The sequence below is a fragment of the Phacochoerus africanus genome, chromosome 3 (assembly GCF_016906955.1).
Source record: "Phacochoerus africanus isolate WHEZ1 chromosome 3, ROS_Pafr_v1, whole genome shotgun sequence".
In the NCBI taxonomy this organism is placed as follows: domain Eukaryota; kingdom Metazoa; phylum Chordata; class Mammalia; order Artiodactyla; family Suidae; genus Phacochoerus; species Phacochoerus africanus.
Genome location: NC_062546.1, coordinates 103,444,558 through 103,464,696, shown reverse-complemented (window position 1 = coordinate 103,464,696; position 20,139 = coordinate 103,444,558). Strand labels below are relative to the sequence as shown.

General features: G+C 40.7%; 1 protein-coding gene across 1 annotated transcript; it reads right to left on the bottom strand.

Annotated features, from left to right (window-relative positions):
• Positions 1–4,430: 4,430 nt before the first annotated feature.
• DEFB108B (defensin beta 108B) lies at positions 4,431–8,711 on the bottom strand. Its single transcript, XM_047770234.1, has 2 exons — positions 8,669–8,711; positions 4,431–4,594 (listed from the first exon to the last, which is right to left on the bottom strand). The coding sequence occupies exons 1-2, from the start codon at positions 8,709–8,711 to the stop codon at positions 4,431–4,433; spliced, it is 207 nt and encodes a 68-aa protein (XP_047626190.1).
• Between the last annotated feature and the right edge of the window lie 11,428 nt (positions 8,712–20,139).

Here is a 20,139-nt window from a genome sequence, read left to right as displayed (position 1 = left end):
GAGAATTCAGCAATACCAAACCAACCTTACAACAAATACTAAAGGAACTTCTCTAGGCAGAAAAGAAAAGACAGCAACAGGAAACAAAAATTCCACACATGACAAGGCTCACCATATATAGTAAAGGTATATATACCAGTAAAGATACGAAACCATCCATGCACAATTATACCACCAAAATCAGAAATCATGAGAAGAGGTGGGTACAAATGCAGAACACTGGAGATGAACTTGCAATTAAGAGGACAACAACCTAAAACAATCTCATATACATATAGACTCTTATATCAAACCAAAAATCTACAATTGATACACAAACAAGGAATCTCTGGAGAAGAAATATATCTCATACTAAATAAGTGCATAATCTACCATGAAGGGGGTCATTTGACATCATTCTTGGAATGCTGAAGTCTTCTTAGATCTGATTCTGATTTCCTCCCCATCAAAGAATTTTTGATAGTTATAATTAAATAATGCAACTGTACAATTAAATAATACAGTTCTATACTTGTATTATTAATAACCATTTCTCCCCATGGTACAATGTAATGTCTATAATGTCTCGTTCATCACATCACCTAGAATGGTGTAATGCCTATATTGAAAAATCAATAAGATGTCACAAATTGTGAGGACATATTTACATAGTTACACTGGTTTTTAACCAATTTATTCATTTTATATTTTACTTATTTTCAGGGGGAGTATTATTTTTGTTATTCTTACCAGTTAAGTTATTCTTTTTATTATGATGTATAAAATATTTAATGGTATATAAGGCTTTCTTCTTTATAAATTTTAGTTGCATAATATACACAATTTTAATATAATGCTAATTTTTAAAGAAAAATTGAAATGTGATAACACTAAATAGTAAAGATGAAAGCCATACAAAATGGGATAAAGCATAGAATTAATTTCCTATTTGTCTCAGCGTATTTTCCATTCCACTTCTCCAGAGGAAGACACTTAATCTGTTTCTTAAGATCCATGATATAATACTCTGTTTGAATGTAATTGTGTTTAAATATATGTATTTTATTCTGTAAAAAAAAAATATTCTGTGATAATCCATGTGGGAAAAGAATGTGAAAGAGAATGGATGTGTGTACATGTATAACTGAATCTCTTCTGTTGTACAGCAGAAATTATCACAACCTTGTAAATCAACTGTACTCCAATAATTTTTTTTTAAATGAAAAAAAAGAACTATAAAACATTAATCAAAGAAATTAAAGAAGATGTAAAGAAATGGAAAGATATTCCATGCTCCTGGATTGGAAAAATTAATATTGTAAAAATGGCCGTACTACCCAAAACAATCTACAGATTCAATGCAATCCCTATCAAATTACCCAGGACATTTTTCACAGAACTAGAACAAACAATCCAAACATTTATATGGAACCACAAAAGACCCAGAATCGCCAAAGCAATCCTGAGAAACAAAAACCAAGCAGGAGGCATAACTCTCCCAGACCTCAAGCAATATTACAAAGCCACAGTCAACAACACAGTGCGGTACTGGTACCAAAACAGACATACCGACCAATGGAACAGGACAGAGAATGCAGAAATAAAACCAGACTCCCATGGTCAATTAATCTTTGATAAAGGAGGAAAGAACATAAAATGGGAAAAAGACAGTTTGTTCAGCAAGAATTGCTGGGAAACCTGGACAACTACATGTACATCAGTGAAACTAGAACACACCCTCACAGCATGCACACAAATAAACCCAAAATGGCTGAAAGACTTAGATATAAGACAAGACACCATCAAACTCCTGGTAAAGAACATAGGCAAAACACTCTCTGACATCAACCTCATGAATATTTTCTCAGGTCAGTCTCCCAAGGCAACAGAAATAAGAGCAAAAATAAACCAGTGGGACCTAATCAAACTGACAGGCTTTAGCCCAGCAAAGGAAACCAAAAAGAAAACAAAAAGACAACTTACAGAATGGGAGAAAATAGTTTCAAATGATGCAATGGACAAGGGCTTAATCTCTAGAATATACAAGCAACTTATACAACTCAACAGCAAAAAAGCCAATCGCCCAATGGAAAAATGGGCAAAAGACCTGAATAGACTGTTCTCCAAGGAAGATATACAGATGGCCAACAAGCACATGAAAAAATGCTCAGCATCCCTGATTATAAGAGAAACGCAAATCCAAACTACCATGAGATACCTCCTCACACCAGTCAGAATGGCCATCATTAATAAATCCACAAATAACAAATGCTGGAGGGGGTGTGGAGAAAAGGGAACCCTCCTGCACTGTTGGTGGGAATGTAAGCTGGTACAACCACTGTGGAGAACAGTTTGGAGATACCTTAGAAATCTATCCATAGAACTACCATATGACCCCACAATCCCACTCTTGGGCATATATCTGGACAAAAGTTTTCTTGAAAAAGACACATGCACCCGCATGTTCTTTGCAGCACTATTCACAATAGCCAAGACGTGGAAACAACCCAAATGTCCATTGACAGATGATTGGATTTGGAAGGTGTGGTATGGAATGTGGTACACAATGGAATACTACTCAGCCATAAAAAAGAAGGACATAATGCCATTTGCAGCAACATGGATGGAACTAGAGACTCTCATACTGAGTGAAGTAAGTCAGAAAGACAAAGACAAATACCATATGGTATCACTTATAACGGGTATCTAATACACAGCACAAATGAACCTTTCCACAGAAAAGAAAATCATGGACTTGGATAATAGACTTGTGGCTGCCCGAAGGGAGAGGGAGGGAGTGGGAGGGATTGGGAGTGTGGAGTTATCAGATGCAAACGATTGCTCTTGGAATGGATTTACAATGAGATCTTGCTGTGTAGCATTGAGAACTATGTCTAGATACTTATGATGGAGCATGATAGTGGAAGAAAATAAGAATGTATAAATATATGTGTAACTGTGTCACCTTGCTGTATAGTGTTAAGAAAACTGTGTTGGAGAAATAACAATAAGAAAAAAATATGTAACAGAATTGAAAAAAAAATTTCCAATGAAAAGTGTGTGGAGGAAAAGGAACCCTGTACACCGATGGGGAGGATGAAATTGATGCAGCCACCATGGGAAACAGTGTGGAGTTTTCTCAGAAAATTACAAATAGAACTTCCATATGATCCAGTTATTTCTCCGTGAAGTATGCATCCAAAGGAAATGAAATCAATATTCCAAAGTGGTATCTGCCTCCCTATGTTCATGGGAGCATTACTTACAGTAGTCGAGACATGGAAACAACCTATATGCCCATTGATGGATGAATGGATAAAGACAATGTGAGATAGAGAGGGAGAAAATGAAATATTATTCAGTCATAAAAAGAAGGAAATCCTGTCATTTGCAACACAGTGGATTAACTTTGAGAACATAATGGAAGTAGGTCAGTCAAAGAAAGAGAAATGCCATGTAATCTCATTTATATATAGAAGCTCAAAAAATTCAAACTCATAGAAATTATAAATAGATGGTCAACTTCAGGGGCTAGGGAGGAATGAATGAATGAAAGTAGTCAAAGAGTACGAACTTCCAGTTATAAGATGAATAAGTTCTGGAGATCTAATATACAGCCTAGTGGGCCTAGTTAACAATATTTTATTGTGTAATTGAAAGTTGATAGGAGAGTAGATCTTAAAAGTTTGCAGCACACCTGCAAAAAAAATGCTAACTACCTGGGGTAATGGAAGTTTTAGATAACATTATTATGGTTATCATTTTTCAATAAATACAAATATTTAAAAATTGGGAAAAGGACCTGAATAGATGTTTTTCCAAGAAAATCACACAAAAGGCCAACAGATGTGAAAAATTGCTCAACAGTAGTATTCATCAGGGAAAAGCAAGACAAAAACACAATGAGAGGTCCCCACACCTATTCGGATGGCTTTTGTCCAAAAAATAAAAAATTGTTGGCAAGAATGTGGTAAAAAAAGGGAACCCACCACCTTTGAAAAGGGGGTGAGAAGATATTGTCTCTTGCCTAGGTGTCACCCCATCCATGATTCAGATTTCTGGTGAAGTTGGACCATCTGAAAGTGCAGGTTTCCTGTGAGATGCCCCTTTGTCAGGGAGGAAGACCCCTCCCCCAAGGCTGCATGCAGTGAAGTCATGCATTTTCCAGGTGGAGAATGGGCGTGGTCTCTTCAGCCGAAGGGTGGGTGGCAGCAGGGCCAAGCACAATTTTCCTGCACTCAACCTGGAGTTCACCCAGACCAGACAGAAAGAGGGGAACTAAACAGCAGAGAAGTAAAAACACAAGCTCAGAGTTTTGGGGGTACAAGTTTGGTTTTATTGTTTACTGAGGACTCAGGAAGCCTCCCTGTGAGAGCAAAGACAGGTGAGAGCAAAGGAGAGCAGGAGAGTGAGGGTCCAACATCCACACAAAGGTGAAGCTGAGAAAGGGTTCAGCCCCCGCTGGGTGTGGTGGGGTCAACCTGTGGGACATTGCCCAGGGGCAGGCAGCAGACACAGCCATCTAGGCATCTCCCGACTTGGATCTCTGAGTCGAGGCAAAACTCATGGCAGGAGCCATTTGGACGCTCACAGACCTCCTTAAAATGGCCTCTGCCTGAACAGAGAAGAGGCTGATGTGGATGCTCTATTGGTCTGCCTGAATTTTTATTGAATTACACTGGAGGGTGAGAGTCCTTGGAAACAGTTTTATATGGATTTTTCATTATTTGATTTCGTTTTTTTCTTTGTCTTTTTGCCATTTCTTGGGCTGCTACCGTGGCATATGGAGGTTTCCAGGTTAGGGGTCTAAACGGAGCTGTAGCCACCGGCCTACACCACAGCCACAGCAATGCTGGATCTGAGCCGTGTCTTTGACCTACACCACAGCTCATGGCAACACCAGATCCTTAACCCACTGAGGAAGGCCAGGGATTGAACCTGCAACCTCATGGTTCCTAGTTGGATTTGTTAACCACTGAGCCACGATGGGAACTCCCCATTATTTGATTCTTAAAAAATCTACTTTCACACAAAAATTTGAACTTGTGACATTCTTGGAAAGTCTGGCAATGTTGAGTGCATCTCAGTAAGGTAAGATGCCAAGATGTGGGTAGTCTGCCCTCTGTTCATGTCCGAGGGCACACACAAGCCAGCTCTTGTGTCTCTTACTCCTTATCACCTCCTAACACTAATGGCAGAGATTAGTTCTTATTTAATATTTGTCTTGTCCTGTTTATTTTCCTTGAGTAGATAAAGCCTTTTTTAGAGAAATCTCTCTTTCTCTGTGTGCGTGAGGGTGTATCTTCCAAAAGTGGAACTGAAATATAAATCCAAAAGATAATACACACCAAGGAAATTATTAGAGAGGATATTTTTCTGGGGGAGATGGAGCAATATTCCTACATTCTTAATATACATGGTAGGATCCATGTCAATATTTCTTATATCTCCAGCCTGCACTCACTGCTTCTCTCTCTGAGTGCTGCTCTTTGAGGTTGTCATCATTGCATTAAGAGTTCTTAAGGGCTGAACAAACTTCCTGGTTAAAACCATGGGATAGAGTTCCCATCATGGTGCAGTGGTTAATGAATCCAACTAGGAACCATGAGGTTGTGGGTTTGATCCCTGGCCTTGCTCAGTGGGTTAAGGATCTGGCATTGCCAGGAGCTCTGGTGTAGGTTGCAGATGTGGCTCGGATCTGGCGTTGCTGTGGCTCTGGCGTAGGCTGGCGGCTATAGCTCTGATTGGACCCCTAGCCCGGGAACTTCCATATGCCGCAGGAGCACACCAAGAAATGGCAAAAAGACAAAACAAACAAACAACCAAACAAAAAAACCATGGGACAGTGTTTGATTTATGTCCCAATGTATTACTGCTCTGGGGGTAGGTCCCACATAATAAGGTACTTGGTTTCGAAAGTGGTTTAATTCTGAGCAGTCTCCATGTATTACAGAGCCCACCTTTCTGATGACAACTTCTTAAGCTCTTTGTTGGCATTAAAAGAGGTATCAAGGATGGGGTTCCCTTCGTGGCTCAGTGGTTAACAAACCTCACTAGGATCCATGAGGATGCAAGTTAGATCCCTGGTCTCACTCAGTGTGTTAAGGATCTGGCATTGCTGTGAGCTGTGGTGTAGGTTGCAAATGTGGCCCAGCTCCCGAGTTGCTATGGCTATAGGCCAGCAGCAGTAGCTCCAACTCTACCCCTAGCCTGGGAACGTCCATATGCTACAGGTATGGCCCTAAAAAGCAAAAAACGAACAAACAAAACAAAACAAAACAAAAAACCCAAAAACCAAAACAAGAAGCAGTATTAAGGAGTTCCTGTTGTGGCTCAGCAGGTTAATAACCCAACACAGTCTCTATGATAATGCAGGTTCCATCCCTGGCCCCCCCAGCCCAGGAACTTCCATATGCTGCAGGTGAGGCCATAAAAAGAAAAAAAAGGTGTCAAAACCAGTATTCTAGATTTTTCTATTCTGAAACACAAAAGCTACTTTCTGTACAGCTTCAAATCAGTATAAGGCATTTATAGACATTCCACAAAAGCATTGTAGACATTTCACAGTTTTGAGTTAAACTGAAAGCCAAATGAATTAAACTCTTTAATATTCATAAGCAATCAATAATGGATCTGAAAATCATATAGCCAACATCCTATTTTTATCTAAAATGTGACTTGGGAAATCATGTTCAGAGCTTTTTTAAAAAAATAGGTAATCATTCTAAGTGTCAAGTACTCTGCAGCTAGAATGTGAGTTTTTCATTTCCCAGGAGTGTAGTAATTCCTTTCATAACTAGCTCAACCACTTTGGATACAGGGCCCCATCATCTTGGTATGTAATTGGCCTGTTGCCACTAGAAGGGTCATCTGAGATTGTAAAGGATGAATCACTGACAAGTCTTGGGATATGTGATGTCACTCCTTTTCTGTCATACTTCTGGCATTCTACTCTGGAATTGACCCCATCTGACCTCATTTCTTGATGATGTGTTTTTGAAGGCAGGAATCTATGGGTGTACATACCCAGAACCTAGTTCACATCCTGGCACTCAGGAAATAATGGTGGAATAATTGATTAAAATAGAGCTATTTTCCATCCTGTAGCATGTTTGTATGAAAATTTGTTGTCACCGTGTCTTGGGATTATGTTGCCATTTTCCACCATTGACTGAGTATCAAATTTTTCAAATCACAATGAAGATGTGTAAAAACAGTCACCTGGGTATAGGAATCTAAGTCATATTAAAGGGCCTGCTTCCTACTTTCTTGTTTTTATTAGTGCTTTTTTAGGGACTCATGTTTTGCATATTGTGAGTACTGTTCCTTCTAGCTATTTAGAAGGAACAAAAGTCAGAGTTACAATGAACATAACAGATGGTCTTGTCTAATTATTTATCTTACAGATGAAGAAATGAGCCTGAGAAAAGGAAGCTACTGGTTCAAGATAACCTTGTGGTTCAGAAAGGAAGGGGAGGGGGATTTAGTGCACCGATAGAGAATAGAGTCAGTAACACTGCAACAGCTTTGTATGGTTACAGTCTTATTGCAATTGTAGGGACATTAAATTGCCCCTCCCCCCAAAAAAATGGGTCTTTGGCATTTATGTTGAACTGAAATCAAGGTCCCCAAGACTCAGGAAGGAGCTTTGATCTTCTCCCTGACCACCTAAAAGAATTTAGAAGGAGGCCCTGTTCTGGGACCAGAGCTCTCACCAGAGACATCTGCTAAGACCACCAGGTATGTGGGGCAAGGAGCATGCAGGGCCTGGAGCTCAGAGTCCACTCCAGGTCCCACTGTCTCTTTGTAGCTCAGCAAATATTTATTTACCCAGCATTAACTTTTCCTTCTCCATGTGTATTGCCTCCCCCTCCCCTTGAAGTCTTAAACCACTACTCTCAATGTCCTCTTTTGTCCTTAACTGAAAATGATATTTAGGGTGAAGATTTAGGCCATTCTGGCAAGTTCTTCAGTTTTCCTAGGTCTTTTCCATGAATACTTGTTTTTCAAATTTGGTTTGATTTTCTCCTGTTAATTGTCTCATGTCAATTTAAATTTTAGATCAGCTGGAAGAGCTTGGAAGGGTAGAGGAAAATTTCTCACCCCAAATACAGTGATCATTTCATAATGTGTAAAATTATCAAATTACTATATTGTACACCTGAAACTAATTTAATGTTGTATGTTAATTATAACTCAAAACAATAATCAAATTTTAAAAAGAAAAAAACAAAATTGGGAAGTTTTAAAATTTGGTTAGAAGCATTCATTTCCTAGAAATATGGAAATACATTCTAAAATATTTTTAATGACATTTCCCCATCAAACACATATGTTGAGTGAGATGACTGCTTAGTAAGTATTAATCAGAGGGGTTCTTCAGCAATGCTATATGGACAATTATCTTTTCTTTTTTTGCCATTTCTTGGACCACTCCCATGGCACATGGTAGGTTCCCAGGCTAGGGGTCTAATCAGAGCTGTAGCTGCCAGCCTACACCAGAGCCACAGCAACATGGGATCTGAGCCGTGTCTGCGACCCACACCACAGCTCACAGCAATGCTGGATTGTTAACCCACTGAGCAAGAGGAGGGATCAAGCCCACAACCTCATGGTTCCTAGTTGGATTTGTTAACCACTGCGCCACGATGGGAACTCCCTGGACAATTATCTTTTAAGCTGAGGTCACCTGCTTTGTGGGCCTCTGACAATATCATTGGGCCATTGGACATGGTGTCACCTTTAGCCAGTGTTCAGAGAATCCTAAAAAGGAAGCAGCACAATGGGATCTGGGAGGGGTTGGGGTGGGGAGGTGGGATTATAGCAGAACCCAGGACCTGAAGACAAAGTCTTGACTGACATTTAGCCTCCACTTTCACCTCGAGGGAGGGATTCCGTCAGGGCCTCACTTTTTCCTCCCCAAAATAAGAAAAATAGACTAGATCATCAAGACCTTTTGGAAGCTTGTCCCTGAGTGATTTGATGGTACCTGCAACTGCAGCAGCTCCTAGGCAAGTGGTGACAAGGATAGCCATTTTTTTGTTTTGTTAAAGAATACCTCTGCATTTGTTTAAAAAAATACTTCCGCCCCCAACTTAAAACAAAGAGAAAGCATTTTCAGGTCAATTCATAAAGTGTTCAGTGAGTTTCTTATTTGCAGACTCTTTACAAGGGCCTGGGGTAACTTGCTTCATCCAAGCCCTGTCATCTCAAAATCCTTGTGGAGTGTGGGGTAGTTATATTGTGCATGCATGTGCATGCACACACACACACACACAGACACACACACAATATTACTATTCTGGGAATAGGGGAAAACAAAGAAATCCTTGGATAGAGGGCCTCGAAAACTGAGTACTAATCTGATCCCATGATTTTCCTCCTAAAGTCTGCTCCTACCATCAGAGCCTTCCAGGCTTAGTGCCTTAGGTTTTCAACCCTTGTGATACTTCTTGTCTGTCTTTCAGTCATGTTTCACTTGTCTCCTGGCTCTTACTTATAAAACCTCCCCTTCATCCTGTTCCAAGGCTCTCTAAGTTCTGGTCGACTCTTCCCCAGACTGTCTAGCAATCAAGGTAACTGGCCTATGACTTCTTGGACATCAAGAGGACATAACTTTTCTTCTCTGTATGCATGCTTCCCAGTTAGGACCTCACATTCAGTGAATGCTCTACAAAAACCTGACAGCTGAATTTTCCCCACTTCCAATCACTCCTCACTTCAATCTCCCCCATACCTACTCTAGCTCAGTAGGAATCCAAGTTGAAACAAAGTCAGAATTCCTTTTCAAGCTGTCCCCACACCCAGCATGCAGGACTGTCTATGCATTAACACTAAGCAGCCCTTTAAAACACACATTTAGGTAGGGAAGTCTGGATTCCCTAAGTATGGACATGGCTCGTGATGTGGAATTCCCAGTCCTGTCTGCCCTCAGGAAGTCCTCCTTTGTTTCAAAGAAACACTGTTAGCCCCATCAACACTCCGGAAAAGCCACACTGCCTCAAAAAAGATTGACCAACAACACCAGCTCTCAGGAAATATTCCACGGCAGTGACAAGGCAAACACTGCCCGATCACGGAGAGTACAACTCCCTCAGGAGAAAGAAAACAACAAGCAAGATGAAGAAGCTGAGAAACCACCCCCAGTCAAACCGACAGGAGAACTCACCTAAAACAGTCAACAAGGAAACAGATCTCTGCAGTCTGACAGACCTGGAGTTCAAAAGAGAAACAGTGAAAATGCTGAAGGAGTTAAGAGAAGATATGAACAGGAATGCAGATACCCTCAGAAAGGAACTAGAAAATATAAGGAGGAGCCAAGAAAAACTAGAACATTCATTTGCAGAGATGCAAACTGAACTAAGGGCAGTAAAAACCAGAATGAATAATGCAGAAGAACGAATCAGTGATATGGAAGATAGAATAATGGAAATCACCCAATCCGGTCAACAGACAGAAAACCAAATCAAAAAACTGGAAAGCAATATAAGAGACCTATGGGATAGTATAAAGCAGGCCAATCTACGCATAATAGGAATTCCAGAAGGAGTAGAAAAAGATAAGGGAATGGAAAATATATTTGAAGAAATTATCGCTGGAAACTTCCCAAATCTAAAGGATGCTGGGTTCAAGATATGGGAAGCACAGAGGGCCCCAAACAAACTGAACCCAAACAGACCCACAGCAAGACACATCATCATAAAAATGGCAAAAGTTAGTGATAAAGAGAGGATCCTAAAGGCAGCAAGAGAAAAGCAGAATGTTACCTACAAGGGAACCCCCATAAGAATATCAGCTGACTTCTCTACAGAAACACTACAGGCCAGGAGGGAATGGCAAGAGATATTTAAAGTGCTCAAAGGAAAAAATATGCAACCTAGAATACTCTACCCAGCAAGAATATCATTTAAAATAGAAGGGGAAATAAAAATTTTTTCCAACAAACAAAAACTAAAAGAATACAGCAACACAAAACCCAGATTGAAAGAAATACTGAAAGGGCTTCTCTAAACCAAAAAGAAAGGAAGGAAAGGGAAGAAAAAAGAAAGGAAAAAAAAAAAAAAAGAAGAAGAAGAGGAAGAACTAGGACTGAGGAAACCGCAATCAGAGAGCAGTCACTCAAATAAGCCAGCATACAGATTTAATCATGAACAGGCCTCAAACAAAATAAAATTAAAAAGAAAAAAATCAAAAAGAGTCATCAAAACCATAAAATGTGGGCAAGGGATGTTACGAAATAAATAACCCTTTTTGTTTGTTTGTATGTTTCTCTTCTTAATTTTAATATAGTAATGAAGTGTTTGAACTTACAGGACCATCAGGCTAAAACACACAATTACGGGAAGGGGTTAGCATACTGAAAAAACAGGGCAACCACAAGCCAAAACCAAATATTGCAATTGCAAAAAATGAAAAGACAAAACAAAACACTCAAACAGATAATAACAGGAGACCATCCAACCAAAAAAAGAAAGGAAGAATGGAGAACCATAGAATCAACTGGAACACGAGGTTCAAATGGCATTAAATAATCATCTGTCAATTATCACCTTAAATGTCAATGGACTGAACGCCCCAATCAAAAGACACAGAGTGGCTGAGTGGATAAAAAGGCAAAAACCTTCAATATGCTGCCTACAAGAAACTCACCTTAGGACAAAAGATACATATAGATTGAAAGTGAAAGGGTGGGGAAAAATATTTCACGCCAATAGACATGACAGAAAAGCAGGAGTCGCAACGCTCATATCAGACAAAATAGACTTTAAAACAAAAGACATAAAGAAAGACAAAGAAGGACACTACTTAATGATTAAGGGATCCATCCAAGGAGAGGATGTTACTATCGTCAACATATATGCCCCAAATACAGGAGCACCCAGATACATACAACAAATATTAACAGACATAAAGGGAGATATTGATGAGAATACAATCATAGTAGGAGACCTTAATACCCCCCTCACATCAATGGACAGATCCTCTAGACAGAAAACCAATAAAGCAACAGAGATCCTAAAGGAAACTATAGAAAAGTTAGACTTCATTGATATCTTCAGGACCCTACATCCAAAAAAAGCAGAACACACATTCTTCTCAAATGCTCATGGAACACTCTCAAGAATCGACCACATATTGGGACACAAAGCGAATCTCAATAAATTTAGGAGCATAGAAATTATCTCAAGTATCTTCTCTCACCACAATGCCATGAAATTAGAAACCAACCATGGGAAAAGGAAAGAGAAAAAACCTACTGCATGGAGACTAAACAACATGCTACTAAAAAACCAATGGGTCAATGAGGAAATCAAGAAGGAAATTAAAAACTACCTTGAAACAAATGATAATGAAGACACAACCTCTCAAAATCTATGGGATGCTGTGAAAGCAGTGCTCAGAGGGAAATTCATAGCAATACAGGCCTTCCTCAAAAAAGAAGAAAGATCCCAAATGGACAACTTAACCCTCCACCTAAATGAATTAGAAAAAGAAGAACAAAAAAGGCCTAAAGTCAGCAGAAGGAAGGAAATGATAAAGATCAAAGAAGAAATCAATAAAATAGAGACTCAAAAAACAATAGAGAAAATTAATAAAACCAAGAGCTGGTTCTTTGAAAAGGTGAACAAAATTGACAAACCCCTGGCCAGACTCACTAAAAAGAGGAGAGAAAGAACCCAAATAACCAAAGTTATAAATGAAAAAGGAGAAATCACAACGGATACAGCAGAAATACAAAAAACCATAAGAGAATACTATGAACAACTATATACCAACAAATTTGACAATCTGGAAGAAATGGACAATTTTCTAGAATCTTACAGCCTGCCAAAACTGAATCAAGTAGAAACAGACCAACTCAACAGACCGATCACTAGAAATGAAATTGAAGAGGTCATAAAATCACTCCCTACAAATAAAAGTCCAGGACCAGATGGCTTCACAGGTGAATTTTATCAAACATATAAAGAGGAACTGGTGCCCATCCTCCTTAAACTCTTTCAAAAGGTTGAAGAAGAAGGAATACTCCCAAAGACATTCTATGAAGCCACCATCACCCTCATTCCAAAACCAGAGATACCACCAAAGAAGGAAACTATCGCCCAATATCATTGATGAATATAGATGCAAAAATTCTCCACAACATCTTAGCCAACCGAATCCAACAACATACCAAAAAAATTATACACCATGACCAGGCTGGATTCATCCCAGGTGCACAAGGATGGTTCAACATACGCAAATCAATCAGCATCATACACTACATTAACAAAAATAAGTCAAAAATCCTATGATCATCTCAATAGATGCGGAAAAAGCATTTGACAAATGCATTTGACATCCATTCATGATCAAGACCCTCGCCAAAGTGGGTATAGAGGGAACATTCCTGAATATAATCAAAGCCACTTATGATAAACCCACAGCAAATATAATCCTCAATGGGGAAAAACTGAAAGCCTTCTCACTCAACTCTGGAACAAGACAGGGATGCCCACTCTCACCACTGCTCTTCAACATAGTTTTGGAAGTCCTAGCCACAGCAATTAGACAAACAAAAGAAATAAAAGGCATCCAAATAGGAAGAGAAGAGATCAAACTGTCACTGTATGCAGATGACATGATACTATCCATAGAAAACCCTAAGGACTCAACCCCAAAACTCCTTGAACTGATTAATAAATTCAGCAAAGTAGCAGGATATAAGATTAACATTCAGAAGTCAGTTGCATTTCTGTATACCAGCAATGAAATATTAGAAAAGGAATACAAAAATACAATACCTTTTAAAATTGCACCTCACAAAATCAAATACCTCGGAATACACCTGACCAAGGAGGTAAAGGACCTATATGCCGAGAACTATAAAACTTTAATCAAAGAAATCAAAGAAGATGGAAAGAAATGGGAAGATATTCCATGTTCCAGGGTTGGGAAAATCAATATTGGAAAAATGGCCGTACTACCCAAAGCAATCTACAGATTCAATGCAATCCCTATCAAATTCCCCAGGACATTTTTCACAGAACTAGAACAAACAATCCAAACATTTATATGGAGCCACAAAAGGCCCAGAATCGCCAAAGCAATCCTGAGAAACAAAAACCAGGCAGGAGGCATAACTCTCCCAGACTTCAAGAAATACTACAAAGCCACAGTCACCAAAACAGTGCGGTACTGGTATCAAAACAGACAGACAGACCAATGGAACAGAATAGAGAACCCGGAAATAAACCCTGACGCCTATGGTCAATTCATCTTTGACAAGGGAGGCAAGAACATCAAATGGGAAAAAGAAAGTCTATTCAGCAAGCATTGCTGGGAAACCTGGACAGCTGCATGCAAAACAATGAAACTAGAACACACCCTCACACCATGCACAAAAATAAACTCCAAATGGCTGAAAGACTTAAATATACGACAGGACACCATCAAACTCCTAGAAGAAAACATAGGCAAAACACTCTCTGACATCCACATCATGAATATTGTCTCAGGTCAGTCTCCCAAAGCAATCGAAATAAGAGCAAAAATAAACCCATGGGCCCTAATCAAACTGACAAGCTTTTGCACAGCAAAGGAAACCCAAAAGAAACCAAAAAGACAACTTACAGAATGGGAGAAAATAGTTTCAAATGATGCAACCGACAAGGGCTTAATCTCTAGAATATATAAACAACTTACACAACCCAACAGCAAAAAAGCCAATCAAGCAATGGAAAAATGGGCAAAAGACCTGAATAGACATTTCTCCAAAGAAGATATACAGATGGCCAACAAGCACATGAAAAAATGCTCAACATCGCTGGTTATAAGAGAAATGCAAATCAAAACTACCATGAGATACCACCTCACACCAGTCAGAATGGCCATCATTAATAAATCCACAAATAACAAGTGCTGGAGGGGGTGTGGAGAAAAGGGAACCCTCCCACACTGTTGGTGGGAATGGAAACTGGTACAGCCACTATGGAGAACAGTTTGGAGATACCTTAGAAATCTATCCATAGAACTTCCATATGACCCCACAATCCCACTCTTGGCCATCTATCCGGACAAAACTCTACTTAAAAGAGACACGTGCACCCGCATGTTCATTGCAGCACTATTCACAATAGCCAGGACATGGAAACAACCCAAATGGCCATCGACAGATGATTGGATTCGGAAGAGGTGGTATATATACACAATGGAGTACTACTCAGCCATAAAAAAGAAGGACATAATGCCATTTGCAGCAACATGGATGGAGCTAGAGAATCTCATCCTGAGTGAAATGAGCCAGAAAGACAAAGGCAAATACCATATGATATCACTTATAACTGGAATCTAATATCCAGCACAAATGAACATCTCCTCAGAAAAGAAAATCATGGACTTGGAGAAGGGACTTGTGGCTGCCTGATGGGAAGGGGGGGGAGGGAGTGGGAGGGATCGGGAGCTTGGGCTTATCAGACACAACTTAGAATAGATTTACAAGGAGATCCTGCTGAATAGCATTGAGAACTTTGTCTAGATACTCATGTTGCAACAGAAGAAAGGCTGGGGGAAAAATGTAATTGTAATGTATACATGTAAGGATAACCTGACCCCCTTGCTGTACAGTGGGAAAATAAAAAAAATTAAAAAAAAAAAAGAATGGGCATGGCTCCCACTATGTCTTCTGTTGAAAATTGTGGAGAGTGTCTATTTGCGAGCAAAGTAAAGCCTAGCAAGTTCCAGCTCCTTAAAAATGTAAGATTCTGCCACACTTACACTTCTATGTCTACCTCCCTGGTCTTTCCAAATCCTGAGACCCTGAATTCTTAGGAAACAGTAAGATATTCCTCTGGATGTACAGCAAGAAGCTGCTTATCCCTCCTTAGAGCTATGCGTCCCAGAGATAGATGCATGTGGCTGCCCCCAGGGATCTGCCTCTGCATGCAGGATGTGGGGGATGCAGGCCAGTGAAGTGTCATCTTGACCCCAGTGTTTAAATTCTACTTTAGAAGAACAGATGTTGGGAAGGAAGAGGATGATCTGGCTTGCAATGGAAACTTAAGGCACATAATCAAGTCTTAGTGGCCAAGAGTGTTAAGGAACAATGGGTTGAATATCTCTCAGACTCAGAGGAAGCATTTTATTGAGCCCCGCCCCAGTCCCTCTCCCTCATCCCCTGTAGCTTTGGCATAGCTCTTCTGTCAGTATCTTAGGATACTAATTTTTGCTGCACATGGAGTAGTTTTGGAAACCAAAATTTGATAGCATAATGCCCCCTGTTTTTATTACCTAGATCTAGAAACGCAAGTTAGCATAAATAAACTCATATTCAGTGATGGAACAAAGAGTTTCAAGCACTTGGAACACCCTTGACTTCATGTTATCTGAGAGTTGGTATGGAGAATTACTGAGTCTGGTGGCTGCATGTCTTTTAGCCAAAAGGTCCTTCCAGATTTCCTGTAAGACCCCTTCTCTGGACAACAGTGCTGGTGATGTTGCCCTGAGCTCTGGGTCCCCATCAGCTGTCAGGCACTGTGCTCTTCCCAAGTCTTCCACAATGCTTACTTCATTACCTTGTGGAACTTGGCTCACAAAGCAGAGCATGGCAAACAGGGGGAGAGCAGTCCTCATGGCTGGAGAGAGGAGAAAGCTTGGCTTTGTTTCCAAGAGGTAGAGGAGACTTCCGTCTGCGCCTCCCCAGCGTGAGTGGAATGTCAGGGTCTGGCTGCTAAGTGCCCTTCTGTGCCTCATTAAGGGATATGCATGGACAAAAATGCTGTGTGTGCAGAACGCCCATCCTGAGAAGGCTGAAAATCCTTGTTTAGCTGGACACTCAGTTCATTAGGAGGATGTGGGTGCACTCTTTGGACCAGAAAACTAGGTTGAATGGGAACATAAGCTACTGTACAAAGGCTTTGGCATTGGATTAAAGTGTGTGCATCAGGCTCTGTTGCGAAACCAGTCGGTTTAGTTAGTGACTAGACATTTTGTCATGGAGTCCTTCTCAGGCTTTGGGAGACCTCCTCATGTTTAATTGCCCCACTCCCTCCTGGTCTGAAAGTCCACAGTGCTCTGCCCCTGGTATACTACACACATATGTTACTTTGCTAAATGGACACTTGCCTCCCCAAGAAGGTGCAAACTCCAATGTGGTCATTTACTCTCAAATCCTCATGAGTGAAACAGTGGCAGAACAGTGGAATATCTCTGACCTGGGTGGCAGGAGGTCTACATTTAAGTTCTAAGCCTCTAGCCCTGCTTGTAAAGAGGTACAGACATAGGTAGGAAACCTATCTTCCCTGAATCTCAGTAGCACCTTATAGGTTTACATTTGTTGCAGCGAGATCAGAGAAGGTTCTGTTATTATGCATAAAAACAACTGGAAAGTTGCTTCTAAATGCAGGTACTTAGACCCACTCCAGAAAATTTTAGTTTGCTAGAGTGGAGTAGAGCCTAGAAATCTGCATTTTAACACATTTCCCAAGCACTGTTTCTGAAGTGTATTCTGGGAATCTCAATGGAAAACAGCAACTTAGATAATCCATAAGTTTCTTTCTATCTCTAACAGGATAGTATTCAGAGTGCCTTCATCTTAGAATAAATCTCATGTTTGGCTTTTATGCTTTACAATATCATGTGTGTGTGTGTGAGAGAGTGTGTGTGTGTGACAGAGTGTGTGTGTGTATGTGCACATGCACGCGCACCCATACACATGCATAGCAGGGGAGGGTGAAGTACAAAGCTTAATCATGCTGAATTGTATTCCAAATTTACAGAGACAACTCAAGAACTGGCCAGGATGAATAACTAAATTGATGGAGCAGTCTCTTTGGAAGAAGGCTGTTGCAGTTATAGAGGCTCCAAACTAAAAGGATGTGAGTGTGTGTAGAGAGAGGAGGGAAGATGTTTGAGATACAACATATAGGACTATAATGACACATGTAATGAAAGTGGGCACATAGGAGTAATCCAATTTTTTCACCTTAGTGCTTAAGCAAATGGTTACTAAGATCTGGGAAAATAAAATGAAGTTCATCTGGCAGCCAGCCTCCAAAATGGCTCTTAATCATCCCCACCATCCTAGTATCTATAGCCCTGCACAAACCTGTTCACTGTGGAAGGAGGCTTACAATAGGATACTGCAGACATGAGGGAGTGTGAACTCTGAGGCCAGGTCCTAAGAGACATGACAGCTTAAGTCTATGTTATTGGAACCCTCGCTCTGGGTAAAACCAGCCCACACTTCACGAAGACACTCAAGCAAGACTGCGGAAATGTCCACGTGATGAGGAACAAAGGCTTCTTGCTAGCAGACACACTAGTGAGCCATCTTGAAAGAGGGCCCACCAGATCATGTCAAGGCAGGGCTGGCAGCTGGCAGCTGCCAGCACCCTTGCTCCAGAGCAGCACCAGCACATCAGTAGCACCAGGGAAATGAAGACTGTCTTCAGAGATTCAGGAAGGCTTTGTAAGTGACTCACCTCTGCACAACTATTTCAGACATATCAGCTCCCAGGATCCCAAGAATAGAAACTTCTGTAAAGTCTCCAGAGGGTGGGGATCTTTCTCCAATCTTCCAAGCAAAAGTTCTCCCTGGGCCCCAGGTGGACCTTGAGTTCCTTGGTGGTCTAATGGTTAAGGATCTGGCATTGTCACTGCTGTGGCTCAGGTCACTGCTGTGGTGTGAGTTTGAGCCCTGGCCCCGAGCTTCTGCATATCATGGGTATGGTCAAAAAAATAATAAATTAAATAAAATCTAGTAGGGAGTATAGATGACAAAAATATTTTAGTATTTTCTAACACCTAGAGATTTCTATGTAAAACAACATAAATACTAATACTTTTAATCTCCCTATAATTATTAAGATTACAAGTATTTACATTGTTTTATAGAGGGGGGCCAGCAACCTGGCCTTGACCTACAGAGAGAATTTGGACAGCAGTCTTTGAACAGCACGGTCCAACACAAAAGTTTCTAATTATACTCAGGATAGTGGGAACTGCTCTTACGCTCCTAGAAAGGCTGGATGGGGCATCTACACAAGCATGTGCCTCCTTAGAATTCTCTACATCAACTCAGAGCCTGGAAAATGGCATTGTAAGTCTTGAGGTACAAGTGCATCAAAGACCGCCTACATCTCTGAGAATGTCCTAAGCTCTGCCAGGTGCCCTGGAAATGCAGGTATTTGCCCTGAGAGGAACAGAGGTAGTGACGCTCCAGCCCAAGAAGGAGTAGGATGTTCCCCATTGGCCAGGGGATTCTTTTTTTTTTAAGCTTTATTGAAGTATCATTGAGTTACAATGTTGTGTTAAATTCTGCTGTACATTAAAGTGATTCAGGAATATATATACACATATCCCTTCCCATATAGATTATCATAGAACGCTGAGTAGAGTTCCCTGTGCTAAATAGCACATCCCTGGTGGCCAGTGATTCCATATTCAGCAGTGTGCATATGCCAATCACAACGTCCCAATGATCCCTCCCTGTGATACCAATTTGCTAACCATAAGTTAGATTTTAAAAGTCTGTGAGCCTATTTCTGTTTTGTAAATAAGTTAATTTGCTATTTTTTAAAAACAATTTCCCATGCAAGTGATATCATATGATATATCTCTTTCTCTTCCTGATTTAGATCTATTAGTATGAAAATATATCCGTCAATCCATGTTGTGCACAATGGCAATATTTCATTATTTTTATGGCTGAGCAGGGGGTCCGAGGAGGTAAACAGCCTCTCCACAATCTTGGGAGTGAGAAAAAGCATAGAGGCTGGTGCCAAGGATGAGAAGGGGTTTTGGGGCCACAAGTGTCTTCGTCATCCCCAAACAATCCCCGACTGCCATGAGGAATGGTTGACAAAAGCCCACAGGGTGAGAACCCAGGCCCCAAACCCTTTAGCCTCGGGACAAACCGTGTGTCCGCTGGTGGGATTCTCCGAGGGATTAGCTGAGCAACGAATTCACGTCAGGCCTGCAATGCAGCCACGAAGCCCCTGTGTGTCGGGAGAGTCTCCGCAAGGTGGCTCCTCTCCAGGCTCCAGGACTGAATGTGCGGCCTGAAAGCGGGCCTCCCTCGCAAGGGACCCTGGGGGAACCGCCTTCTCCCGCCTGATCCAGGCACGTGGCAAAGTCACATGACCTTGAGGGGAACTGCCACATTCCAGGAGGCCTCCAACA

Bases quoted from the DNA above. Each gene is read 5' to 3' on its own strand.
- DEFB108B (XM_047770234.1), bottom strand. From the start codon at position 8,711: ATGTCCAATGGCCCAATGATATTGTCAGAGGCCCACAAAGCAG. The intron at 4,595-8,668 runs GTGACCTCAGCT...TTCTCTGTTCAG, and splicing joins GTCAGAGGCCCACAAAGCAG to GCAGAGGCCATTTTAAGGAG.